At 41.0% G+C, this 12,353-nt stretch overlaps 1 protein-coding gene across 1 annotated transcript in view; it reads right to left on the reverse strand.

The window, feature by feature from the left end:
• Window positions 1-12,353, reverse strand: part of RhoGAP19D (Rho GTPase activating protein at 19D) — a 242,181-nt gene that overhangs the window by 109,812 nt on the left and 120,016 nt on the right. Inside the window, exons 5-8 of the mRNA XM_086553042.1 lie at window positions 11,478-12,353; window positions 9,802-9,984; window positions 9,339-9,485; window positions 8,759-8,914 (exon numbers count right to left, since the gene is read on the reverse strand). The exon at window positions 11,478-12,353 is cut by the window's right edge and continues 1,177 nt beyond it. Coding sequence (XP_086409168.1) covers window positions 8,759-8,914; window positions 9,339-9,485; window positions 9,802-9,984; window positions 11,478-12,353 — 1,362 coding nt within the window. The remainder of the gene's footprint in view (window positions 1-8,758; window positions 8,915-9,338; window positions 9,486-9,801; window positions 9,985-11,477) is intronic.

A 12,353-nucleotide genomic window follows, 5' to 3' on the forward strand; every position in this document is an offset into this window, starting at 1 on the left:
AATCAACGGCGACAGCTACGTTATCTTAGCATTAAACGCCGCTCGCCGCCAAAGGTGTTAAGTCAAGATAAGACGGGCGAGAGAGAGAGAAAAAAAAGAAAGAGAAAAACACTCTTACTCAATGTAAATAAAACCTAAGCCGTATAAATCTCACTGCTAAACGCGTCAGATGATAAAAAAAAGAGAGGGAGAGATTTCAAATGCGTTTCTAGATATCTAAAGAACTCCTTGTTTGGACAAAGAATAATTGATTCCGCGGCTAATGGGACACACCTTCATTCATGTTGCAATAAAAGAAAAATGCTAAAGAAAGAATGCGTGCCCACAAGAAAGCTACAAGAATGGGATATTTCACAAGCAAACAGCTAACTATTACGATTTTAAGGACCTATTTTACGAGAAGAGTATCAACTGTGGCATTAGTGTTTCTTTATGTAGAAAATATCAAAAGCAGAAAATCTTAAGTTTGTTTAAGACATTTTCTAAAATCACTTTAAAAGCGAAGTCAAACGGGAGTCTCTCACGTCTAAACTCTGCGGGAATTCAACTTATGTTTTACAAGTTGAACTTCCAATTTGTTGATGAATGTATGGTTTCTGGCACAATCAAACAAGATAATTTATAAAAATGATACAAGAAATATTTTCTATGCATACCATGCTGAAACAAAAATACTTCCATCGTAATATTACGTAACATACTCGCCCTTTCGTAACAAACCAAACAGGCCACATTCTGACTACAGGGATCATCTATAAGGCAAACTTATCTTAAGACCAATCTTTCCCCTTGGTTGCGCAAATGACCAGACTGCCATAAAAAATAAAACTCCTCAAGCTAGTTGTTAAAAGAAGCTGTAAAGTAATCACAAAGCCATCCTGACACCTCTAGGGAAAAAAGTATTCGGCGACCCTGCAAAACGGTTTATCTCACGCCGTAGGTGGCCAGTGCGACGGTGGGTCTTGAAAAATGGGCACATTAACGGCTTCTGGAGGGCGAAACGTGGTACGCATTTTTGGGAGTGTAAATAAAAACCAAGAGCATGCAATCATACCAGTTCCACGAGCAAGAGCACGGGAATACGGCACCACCTGAGGACAAGACGGATGACTCTTCTTGCTCACCTTCCATCTACACCCACGGCCGATTAAGGTACACAAGGAAGGAGCGGTTCCTCAGTGCATAGCTCGGTCGTAATAAAGGCCAGACAAACGGCACGCGCCTCCCCACTCGAGGGCTTATATGGCAGCTCCCCGCCCTCGCCGCTACACTCAGACAGCCTTGGGACGTCATCACGATAAAATATCAACATTAATGTGGTTCATCTAATGAGAAAAGTATATATTATCGCGCACTCTGCATTCGTTATATCCAAAGTTAAAAATGGTGGGGAGGCAATCATACTACCAAGCATGGAGAGCGGTGCGCGTCGAGAAAACCCGGGTAGCGAGGATGACCTGAGGCAAGCTGTGACGTCAATACCCCGGGGAAACCTCAACACACCTCCTCCCCCCCCCCTTTCCACAGAAACACACCGCCCCATCAGCAAATGTAAACGGTTACCGGAAGCGCATTTCCACGCGGTGGGCGGCGGTTACAGTTCTGAGATGGAGTGGATTTAGTGCTCGGTGGCAAAGCTTGAAAGCGTTCGAAACCCTCGTACATCCCCTTTCCGCCATTTTTAAGCATGGGTTGCGGGACCAAAAATGATTTTACTCCAAGACGCGAAAACTAAATCCCACGTTTTCCATACATACATCATTGCTAGCAAATGGCGCGGTAACCATTGCGATGCCCGGGGGAAAGAAGGGGAAGGGAAGGGCGTAATTAGAGGTGAAAGTCGGGAAGAGAAATAAGATAACGAAACGCAGGCATAAAATTGGCGTCAACGGAAAAAAAAAACGAAAAACTTTCAAACCGTCAAAAGTAAACCGAAGGTTAATGATACTCTACTTGCCACAGTAATTGTCCTCGCATTATATAAAATATTTCCTTCAACACAACATTTCGCAAATAATTTTCATGAAAAATCCTAACCGATTCCACCTTCGTTTCGGAGAACATCGGGCTCCTGAATTTTATTTTATTTTTTATTTTTTACTAAAGCTTCTCCTGAGAACATTCGAATTCAGGTAAGTCGGCAATATATCTCAGCAACACATCTACTAAAATACTCAATGAATATGTAATACATCAAATACAGGCATCAACGAGAATACACGCTTCCACAAAATCTAATTAGCCTTTCCATATTATATTTTCCTCAGGTCACTTAATTCTGATGATCAAAAGATTAAACACAAATCTTGAAGTGTAGAATCATCCATTCTCAACCATACCGACTTTACATCTCATAGTGAGCTCTGCTCATCAATCTACTACTAAATAAGGTTGACCATCTACTAAAGAGCCTTTCTAAGCTTTATAACTTTCTTAGAAAATCATAATTCTGGTTGCATTAGACTTTTCTGTATTTTTGTGGACCGCTAAAATTACATATTTTCTCCTACAATACATGACACTCTGACGCTCATCTAACCAATATACTTTCTGCATTTAGAAAACAATATGGAAAAATTGCAATGACCACTAAAAGTTTAGATTCACTAGTGTGTCTGTATCAGTTGTTGTATGTTCTTTGTGTAAATAAAACTGTATCCCTGCAACAAGTGCAATACACATAATTCATCAAATCAAAATACGCATATATGCAAACCTACACATAGTACATGGCATTACATGACCATGCAATAAAAATCATGCTAACATCCATTCACGTATAAAACAGGGAAAAAAACTAACATGGTGTACAGTGACATAAAACAGATTGAGGGAGAGATAGAGGGAGGGAGGGAAGAATGGGGGAGTGAGGGGGTGGGGGTTGAGGGGGAGGGGACGGAAGGAGGGAGGGAGGGGGGAGAGGAGAGGAGGGGGAGGGAGAGAGGGAGAGAGGGTAGGAGGGAGGGAGAAAGAAAGAGAGAAAGAGGGAAGGAGGGAGAGAGAGAGAGAGAGAGAGAGAGAGAGAGAGAGAGAGAGAGAGAGAGAGAGAGAGAGAGAGAGAGAGAGAGAGAGAGAGAGAGAGAGAGAGAGAGAGAGAGAAAGAGAGAGAGAGAGAGAGAGGGGAAACCGTGTGTGTGTGTGTGTGTGTGTGTGTGTGTGTGTGTGTGTGTGTGTGTGTGTGTGTGTGTGTGTGTGTGTGTGTGTGCGTGTGCGTGTGCGTGTGCGTGTGCGTGTGCGTGTGCGTGTGCGTGTGCGTGTGCGTGTGCGTGTGAGTGTGAGTGTGAGTGTGCGTGTGCGTGTGCGTGTGCGCGTTCGTGTGCGCGTGTCAGCATACGTATATCATACCCAAGTGCACAAGAACACAAACAGAAAACGTACTCCACGTAATCCAACGAACAATTAGCATATGCCAGTATCCACACGTCGCGTCGGCAGGGAGCACGTGGCCGCAGCCGCCTCTGGGCTCCCGTGCACCTGTCACTCCCGGGAAAGCCAAGGGGCAACACGTGACTTTTGCCTCGAGGCGGAAGGAGGGAGGGAGGGAAATAGAGAAAGAAAGCCGGTACAGAGAATAATTCAACCTAATTCAGGACAGCTCGAGGGGTCAGAGGAGCCGTGGGGCGCGCTGTACCCCCGCCGCGCAGCGCAACGATTTTATCTGCACTTCGTCGCCGCACTTGTTCGACCACATCCTCTCCGCAAAGGTGCTTTACACGTCGCGTTCTCAAGGCGCGTTGCCTCCGAGGAATAGCACTTACGAATGATAACTATAATGATGGTATTGATAATGGTATTTGTAGTAGTACAACTACTACTTTTACGATTACTACTACTAATACTACTAATAATAATGTAATCAACTAAATCAATAATATCAAAATCAATCAAAATAATAATAACGGTAACAATATAATTAACATAAAAACAACGATATCAAAATAATAACAATAATCACAACAAAAATAATTATAACAAAATTAGAAGCAACAAAAACAATAACAATAATCAAAACAACAAAAATAATAACAATCCAAACAACTAATATAATAATAACATTAATCAAAACAACAAAAATGACCATAATAATGATAATAACAATACTAATACTAATCCTCATCGTCACCAAAATAATAAAAATCCGAAAACACTGCTGACGACAAGCTAGCGTATGACCAGATCCTCGATAGCCAAATGGACGCCAAAAGGCACCGGGCCCCGCCAAAGGGCCCGCACAAACAAGGCGGCTTCCCTGGAGCCCTTCACAATCGGGTCACCGGTGTCCTGCGGGCCCCATCCAGTAGCCGCGCATCCTGCAACAGCCGCCGCGCCGCCGCTATATGGACCACGTCCCCCGAACCTGCCTCGAGGAGACTAACCAATTGCGCGAAAGGAAAATTTTATAACATTACGATCTCTTTTTTTCTCTCTCTCTATCTCGGTGCCATAAAACCGTAACCGACATAGTCCCGCACTTTCCTTTATTGCAAAGCTAAATCGAATCAGCGACCCGTGCGACGCCACGACGCCATGTGGCATCTGCGGGAAAATGAACACGCCTTTGCCTTTGTCTGTCTGTCTCTCTGTATGTGCGTGTGTCTGTCTGTAAATGTGAATGTGAATGTGAATGTGAATGTGTGTCTGTGTGCGCGCGCGCACGATTTAATTTTTCGATGCACGAGATGGCTGTGCTTTGAGTGAGTCTTTCCAAAATGTGCTGGATTTTCAGTTCTTGTCATTATTTACATATTAACGAAATTTAATATATAATATTTTTCGAAATATATAATAAAACTATCATGAGCCTATCTGATACCCAATCCTACATCCTTTCATGCAATGTTTTTATAAGAAGCTACTAAACCCAACTGTATCCTTATCCATTCCTCCCTGTTATTCTTTCTCCCCCTTCTCCTCCTTCCTTTGTGTCCTCGCTCCCTTCCATCGCCCTCTGTCAGATCGACCTGCTTATACTCTACGACCCTCCACCATCTTGTTACTCAAACCTCCAACCCGACCGACATCGCCCCTAACTGGCCGAGGAACATGATACAAGCAACACCTCGAGAGTAATTAAAAACCCTTTTGTTCTCCCCACGTCGCCCCCTCCTCTTTCTTCGCCTCCTTACCCTCTGTCCTTCTTTCCATCCCTTCATTCCCCCTCCCCTTTATTACATCCTATCTATCCCCCTACTCCTTCATTTCCATCCCACTTATCCACTAATGTCTCCACTTCCATCCCACATATATTTCCCTAACCTTCCTTCCATCCCAACCCCAACCCCTCCCCTCTCCTTCCATCCCATCTACACCCAACCCCTCCCGTCTCCTTCCATCACATCTACCTCCAGTACTCTTCTAAAAACCGTGTCTCCTCTCCCCTCCCCCGTTCATATAGTTTTCCCCCTTCCAAACCCATACCGTCTCCTAGGTGTTATTTGCCATCGCATACAAAAAGAATAATAATTCGCCACCTCCCTCTTTCCCACACCCTATTACTTCATGAGCCAAGATACTCTTTCTCCCCTTCCCCCCTTCCTTCCCTGGTCCTTGAGTCTGAGTCAGCTCCATCATATGCCCAGCCCCTTCTACACCTTTCTTTCTTCCTCTCCTAATCCTTCGCCTTCACGTTTTCATTTACCTCTTTCTCTTCTTATTCACAATCCCTTGTTATTTTTTTCCCGTTTCCTATCCCTTTCGTTTGCCTCTTTTGTTATCCTCTTCCTTCTAACCATTTATCTTTTCTTACAAATCTATCCTCTTTCCCTTTTATTCCTATTCTTCTTTATCCACCTCCCCCTCCCCTCTTCGCTACCCCCAGCTCCCTTTCCACTGGCAGTAAAGAGTACACCGTTTCCCTCCACGTCACATTAATTTGTACCCGCCGGGAGCTGCTAGGGGTCAAAGGTCAGGGGGCTCTCGGTGCTGTCGCAGCCCCGAGAAAGTGGGAAACCAGATCACGCGTTGCTACTCTGTCGCGCCATTTTCACCCTTATGACCGACGCTACTCTGTTCTTTGTCTTCAGATTATCATTACGGTTGTTGTAATTCTTATCATTATCGCCGTTTGTAATATTATCATAATCGCAGTTCTTATAATCATTATCGACAATTCATTCAAACATTTAAAAAATATATGCATGGTGTGTCTGAGTCTTAACATTATTTGTTCTTGCGACTGAATATATTAACCGTGCTCTTATTCTTACGCTGCCTGCCTCAGATAAATCAATTACAACAAACATATAATCAAACTAAGAAGAGGAGCAAAGGAGAGAGAGAGAGAGAGAGAGGAGGAGGAGGAGGAGGAGGAGGAGGAGGAGGAGGAGGAGGAGGAGGAGGAGGAGGAGGAGGAGGAGGAGGAGGAGGAGGAGGGAGGAGGAGGAGGAGGAGGAGGAGGAGGAGGAGGAGGAGGAGGAGGAGGAGAAGAGGAGAGGAGGAGAGGAGGAGAGGAGGAGAAGAGGGAGGAGGAGGGAGGAGGAGGAGGAGGAGGAGGAGGAGGGGAGAGGGAGGAGGAGGAGGAGGAGGAGGAGGAGGAAGGAGGAGGAGGAGGAGGAGGAGGAGGAGGAGGAGGAGGAGGAGGAGGGGAGGAGGGGGAGGAGGAGGAGGAGGAGGAGGAGGAGGGGAGGGAGGAGGAGGAGGAGGAGGAGGAGGAGGAGGGGAGGAGGAGGAGAGGAGGAGGAGGAGTAGGAGGAGAAGGAGGAGGAGGAGGAGGAGAGGAGCAGGAGGAGGAGGAGCAGGAGGAGGAGCAGGAGGAGGAGGAGGAGGAGGAGGAGGAGGAGGAGGAGGAAGAGGAGGAAGAGGAGGAGAAGGGGGAGGAGGAGGAAGAGGAGGAGAAGAAGAAGGAGAAGGTGGGGGGGGGGAGGAGGAGGAGGAGGAGGAGGAGGAGGAGGAGGAGGAGGAGGAGGAGGAGGAGGAGGAGGAGGAGGAGGAGGAGGAGGGGGGGGAGGAGGGGGGGGGGGAGGAGGGGGGGGAGGGGGAGGAGGAGGAGGAGGAGGAGGAGGAGGAGGAGGAGGAGGAGGAGGAGGAGGAGGAGGAGGAGGAGGAGGAAAGAAAGATATGATGATAAAGATGAAGATGATGTACACACTTTCGCTAATAAATTAAAGTGTCATGCAAGGAGCCACGAAGATAATATAACTATCCCCTCCCCTAAAAAAAAATCCTATTCACATAATTAGAGTCAGTGCTTCATCAAGTTACCTTCCCGGAACAATACGTCAACATCAACATAATAACCTCTAAGAGCAGTGCAATACTGAATGGACAAATTGCAAATATTATAACACCATAAAAATAATGTGACATCAAACTGTTTTTTGCATCTACCAAAAAATCCTAAAAAACACAAATTATAACATCATTGTTACAATCTCATTCTCATCGGTGTTCACAGAAACTTTTCTACTTTTCCATTAAAAAATATCTGAATAATGGAAAAGGGAAGCTCAAACTGGAAAAAAACAGAAGCAAATGCAAAGCAATTCTCCAAACATACAACATAATCAGCCTCAGGCAGGATAGCAACATAGAACAGCTAAAAACAGTGCAGCGCATACAGGACTCAGCGGGAAGTACAGGGGTGCCACAAAACCTTATATGTGCAGGAATACAGGATACTATTGAGGGAGTGTAAAGAAAAATGGACAATGAAATTTGTTAATCATCTCTGTGCCTCGTGCTTCTCAAAAATATGAGGTAATAATTGAGTTGGTAAGAAAACATTACTTTACCTTTGCTCTCAATCCAATATGCAGAGAAATACAGCAGGTGAAATCAGTTTTCATTAAGAAGTAAATCATATGTATGGTGTATTTGTTTGTTATTTACATAATCACTCATCTTCTGCTCTAACATTTTGCTTTAAATTTCATACAATTCAAAACCATCATTATCATCATAATATACATAAAATAACATTAAGAATTATATATTCATTAAATACTTATTTAATGAAAATGAATCTCATGAACTCACAGCAAAGGATAAGTAAAGTATCATCTTTCATATCTATTCAGAAAGTAGAGATATAGCAAAATGAAAGATAATATCAATTATGCACAGACATGATTAAAGAAAGTGTGGAGCTGACCTAATCTAAACTATCCCTTTATCAACTGCAGGCTACGTCACCTACACCAGTGCACAGTACTTCTCTTGGATAAATGAAAGTGTTTGGGTTCCTGTGGTAGATATACCATCTATCAAAATGTATAAAACAATGGAAACTGGCATAACTTTTCATAATGTGATGTACATTTCTGCTTGGTCTGATTCTAAAGCACTCTAGTTTAGTTTTTCAACATAAAATAAATCTAGCAATATATATTATAAAACTTCTTCACTTTTTAGTGTTCATCTTCATGATGCCATTAGACTTTACATGATTGTAACATATATGCTGATCATAGGAAACTTATTGCATATGGTACCACTACAAGTTTCAGATTAAATATAGCATATTGGTGCATTCTTAGTATCAATACACTAATTTCAATTAAAATATATACAAAGCAATGATATATAAGATATATAAGGCCTTCTTCCCTCCTAAATTTGGAGATGAAAAGAAATCTAATAATTGAAAATTAACCACTGAAGTACTATGCATACTGGACTGTTTGTATATAAGAATTAATAATGATAAAATAAAATAAATATTACACCCTCATAGTCTAAATTTAAGGCATTTAACTCATGTAAATCTCAACCATAACTTTTAAAAACCACTGCAAACACTTTACAACTACACTGTACTCACCATGAAGAGGTGACCGCAGAGCGCTGAGATATGAATTCTGACGAGCAACAGTCTTTTGTCTACCACAGCCCGTTTCGTCCATGGACTGTGTCGACAAAAGACTCGTCATAGATACCTGTGAGCAAACTGAATTGGATCGTTCCCTCTCCAAAACATCTGCCGAGAGATAGAAAAAAAATATACAGGTGTGTAGGTATGTAGGAAGACACTAAGTATTCTATTACTAAAATATCAAGTCAGTAATAACCCGCCCATGCTACAACTTGTTTTCAATACTGCCAATACTAGCTATGCCCAAAATTAAATGAAGAAGAATGATCTGACAAAAATGTTCACTTTTGTTGTTATCATGGAATTATGAAACACATGTAGACCCAAGGAAGACAAAAATTCCTTTTGCTAATCTTCCATGAATTTTGATAAGTACCATAGGGAAAACCATAATAGAATCAATATCATCAGTTAAACCTATGCTTGACCCTTTCATTAATCTCTATAATTAATTTTATGTCCAATTCCCTCATAAAATATAAAATCAATAAAAAGATATTGTAAAAAAAAAATTCAAACTTCAATTTACCTGGGTCACTCTGAGGCCTGTGTGAGGAACCATAAAGAGGTGGTGGCTCACAGTGTATGTGAGGACCACCAACAGGTATGGTGCGATTTATAGCAATCCGTCTTACAACACCAGCTTCTGACACTGTCGCTGTTTTAACACCCTCTTCTGGAAATGACAGATGATACAACTAATTATTCTTCCTGAATCATACAAATATTTAATAGCTAAATGTCTTATTCTTCTTGTTATTTCTGTAAGAAAAGCTTATTTAAATACCATTCTTACTGATTCTTTCAAGCAAAAATGTAAGTCAACATTTTCCATTACAAATGATATAGCCAAGAAACCACAATAACTGATATTACTGAATTTGTAATCAAACAAGCGTACAAGCATTCAAAATCTCACTGCTTATGATATTTGCTTGAAAAGAGTAAAACTGTCTTTGCAAAGTTGAAAATCTTCCAAAGCATCAACCTACCTGCTGTTGGTGAGTAGAGTCTCCTATTGACAGGGAACACATTACCTCCATCAGAGAGAGATCTAAACACCTTAGGAGGTGAAGGAGACATCTCATGACAGACCAGGTCACCTTTCATTAATTCTGCACTCTTACGCTGCCTTGGTGTGTTATTGAAGTGTGTGCCAAATTCAAAGTCAAAACCTATGATTAAGAATGTAAAAACAAAACACTGTAGGACAAAACAACAGGCATACAGACTAATCATGCTTAACAAAAAAGAAAATAAAAAGTGAAGCAACCCGTACATTTATCACAGGACGTAATCAAAGCAAAGATAAAATTCTACATACATATAAATTAGTATCAGTACACTCAGTATTAGTAATCACCCTTACCCTTATACGTATGACAATTATACTTTTATACCAAATCCATTCTACCAATCATAAAAATTTGTGGATAAGATAATGTTATTCAATTAAATAAACATGAATTCACAAAATGATTATGAATTATTTTATGGACATCAATGATTATAAAACCAATAAAAATCGCAAATATCAGTGTCCTTATGTCCTAAAATACCAGTTTCTTTTCATAATAGCTGTATATTTGTTACAATTTGTTATATAGACTAATTCTGTATTTCTTCCTGTTTTGTCTGTAAAAATTAAAACTATAATATTGCTAGTTGAGTATTTCTTAAATAATGACATTCAAAGTTTTAAAAAATTAAGTCAAGAGATATTTCAAGACCCATAGAAACTTTCAACTTTGGTAACAAGATTCAAGAAAAGATTATTAAATTTATAATTTTGAAATCTCTCATACCTGTAAGAAATGCTTAAAATAATCAGTCCAATAACACTTGCCATAATGAATGAAATGTTATCAAAGCTAGCCACTCTCACCACAAAAAAAGCCATTGAGTTAAAATCAAGTTAAATTAAGCCAAAAATATACAATGGACCATATATTCATACACTGGCATGTCCTGGAGGCTGATAGCTTGACATCCTTCGATCACACTAACAATTTCAAAATGTTGGAAATTACCAACTGCAAATTTTGAAATGTCTACTAGTTGGCTTACAGTACAAAAATTTATTCCTTGGTTATAATATGTAGCTGTCAAGTTTCCTGAATGTTAACTCCTACTGTAAATTTTTTTAATTGGTACTGGCCACAAGCCGGGGACAAACTTATCTTTGTTCATATTTTTCTCTGTTTTAAATCTCTTTGGTAACTATGCATCAGGTTACTTTAAATCTAATAAAGGTATTGCACAAGCAGTTACAGACTACTCTATATAGATACTTTCAAGTGATAAATACTACTACAAATAATGATACAAGATAAATAGAAAAGTCTAAAAATGGATATATTGAATATCAAAACTACAAAATCAACTCTTCCATAGAATACCTTGTAATTACATATACTTTACAGTGTATTAAATGGATATCAATAAGGCTACAGAATAGTACTAAAACAAAATACTAACTATTGCCTGTATATATTACACCTACCAATATCACAACTTCAATAAAAGTATTAAGTCCAACACCATCAGCACACCAGAACTTTGCAATGGAAAGAGCAATACACCATACAGATATGATGCCCACAAAAATCTTCTAGCAATAAGGAAAAAAACAACAACAAGAAACAAGATCATAACAAAAAAGACTTACCAGGTGGTAATTGGTCTTTGGTCTCAAATTCTTGTTTCCTCTGAGCTACATTGGGTATCTTTGAGCGTTGAGACAGGCGAGAAAGCTCAAAGCGGTGGAATGCAGACTTAGCAGATGCTTCTTTCTCCAACTGACTACTTTCAAACTGCTTAGCTCTTCGTGATACAATTTGAAGCTGCTTTATACGCTCATTATCGCCTACCCATGCTAATGGTATGGATCGAAGGCTGGTAGAATTGATTGATGTTTGACTACCACTTGGAGTACCCCCAGGGGTAACACCCTGGGAAGTATCTCCCTGTTTACTACTTGTCTGACCTTGACTTGTGAGGGATGATGATGAACCATATTCTGGTATGGGGATGTTTTCTTGAATACGAGAGAGAGTTGTTGTGAAGGACTTTCCAAATCTTAAATTTGCAGGATTAGCCTCAGAAGCACTTCCAACATATGGTTTGGGAACAGCATTGACCACCAAAGAACGAGGTAATGCACCAGAAGCACCTTGAGCTACAGGCAAATTTTGCTTTGAGTATTCAGCCTCAGGTATCCCATCCATCTCTTGACCTGCTGTTGAGCTCTCACTCAAATTACTGCCAGCTGGAACACTACTTCCTCTCATACTTGAACCACTATCCATAGAACTCTGCCTCTGCTCAATCTCAGACTTTACCCTCCGTAAATGAGAATGATCTTGTTTTGGTGCAACAATGAATGTAAGCGCCTTGGTGATAGCTCCTGGTGAAGGAGGGGTCTGAGCTCCGGGCGGAGGCCAAATGGGACGCTGAAATTTCTGTGGATTTACATGATAGTCGCTGTGAATGACAGGGTTTTTGCTGGCAGGAAGCCAAATGGGTTGATTAGGTCTTCGTAAAA

The sequence above is a fragment of the Penaeus japonicus genome, unplaced genomic scaffold, assembly GCF_977035675.1.
Source record: "Penaeus japonicus unplaced genomic scaffold, GWHDUDI00000001_assembly GWHDUDI00000027, whole genome shotgun sequence".
NCBI lineage: Eukaryota > Metazoa > Arthropoda > Malacostraca > Decapoda > Penaeidae > Penaeus > Penaeus japonicus.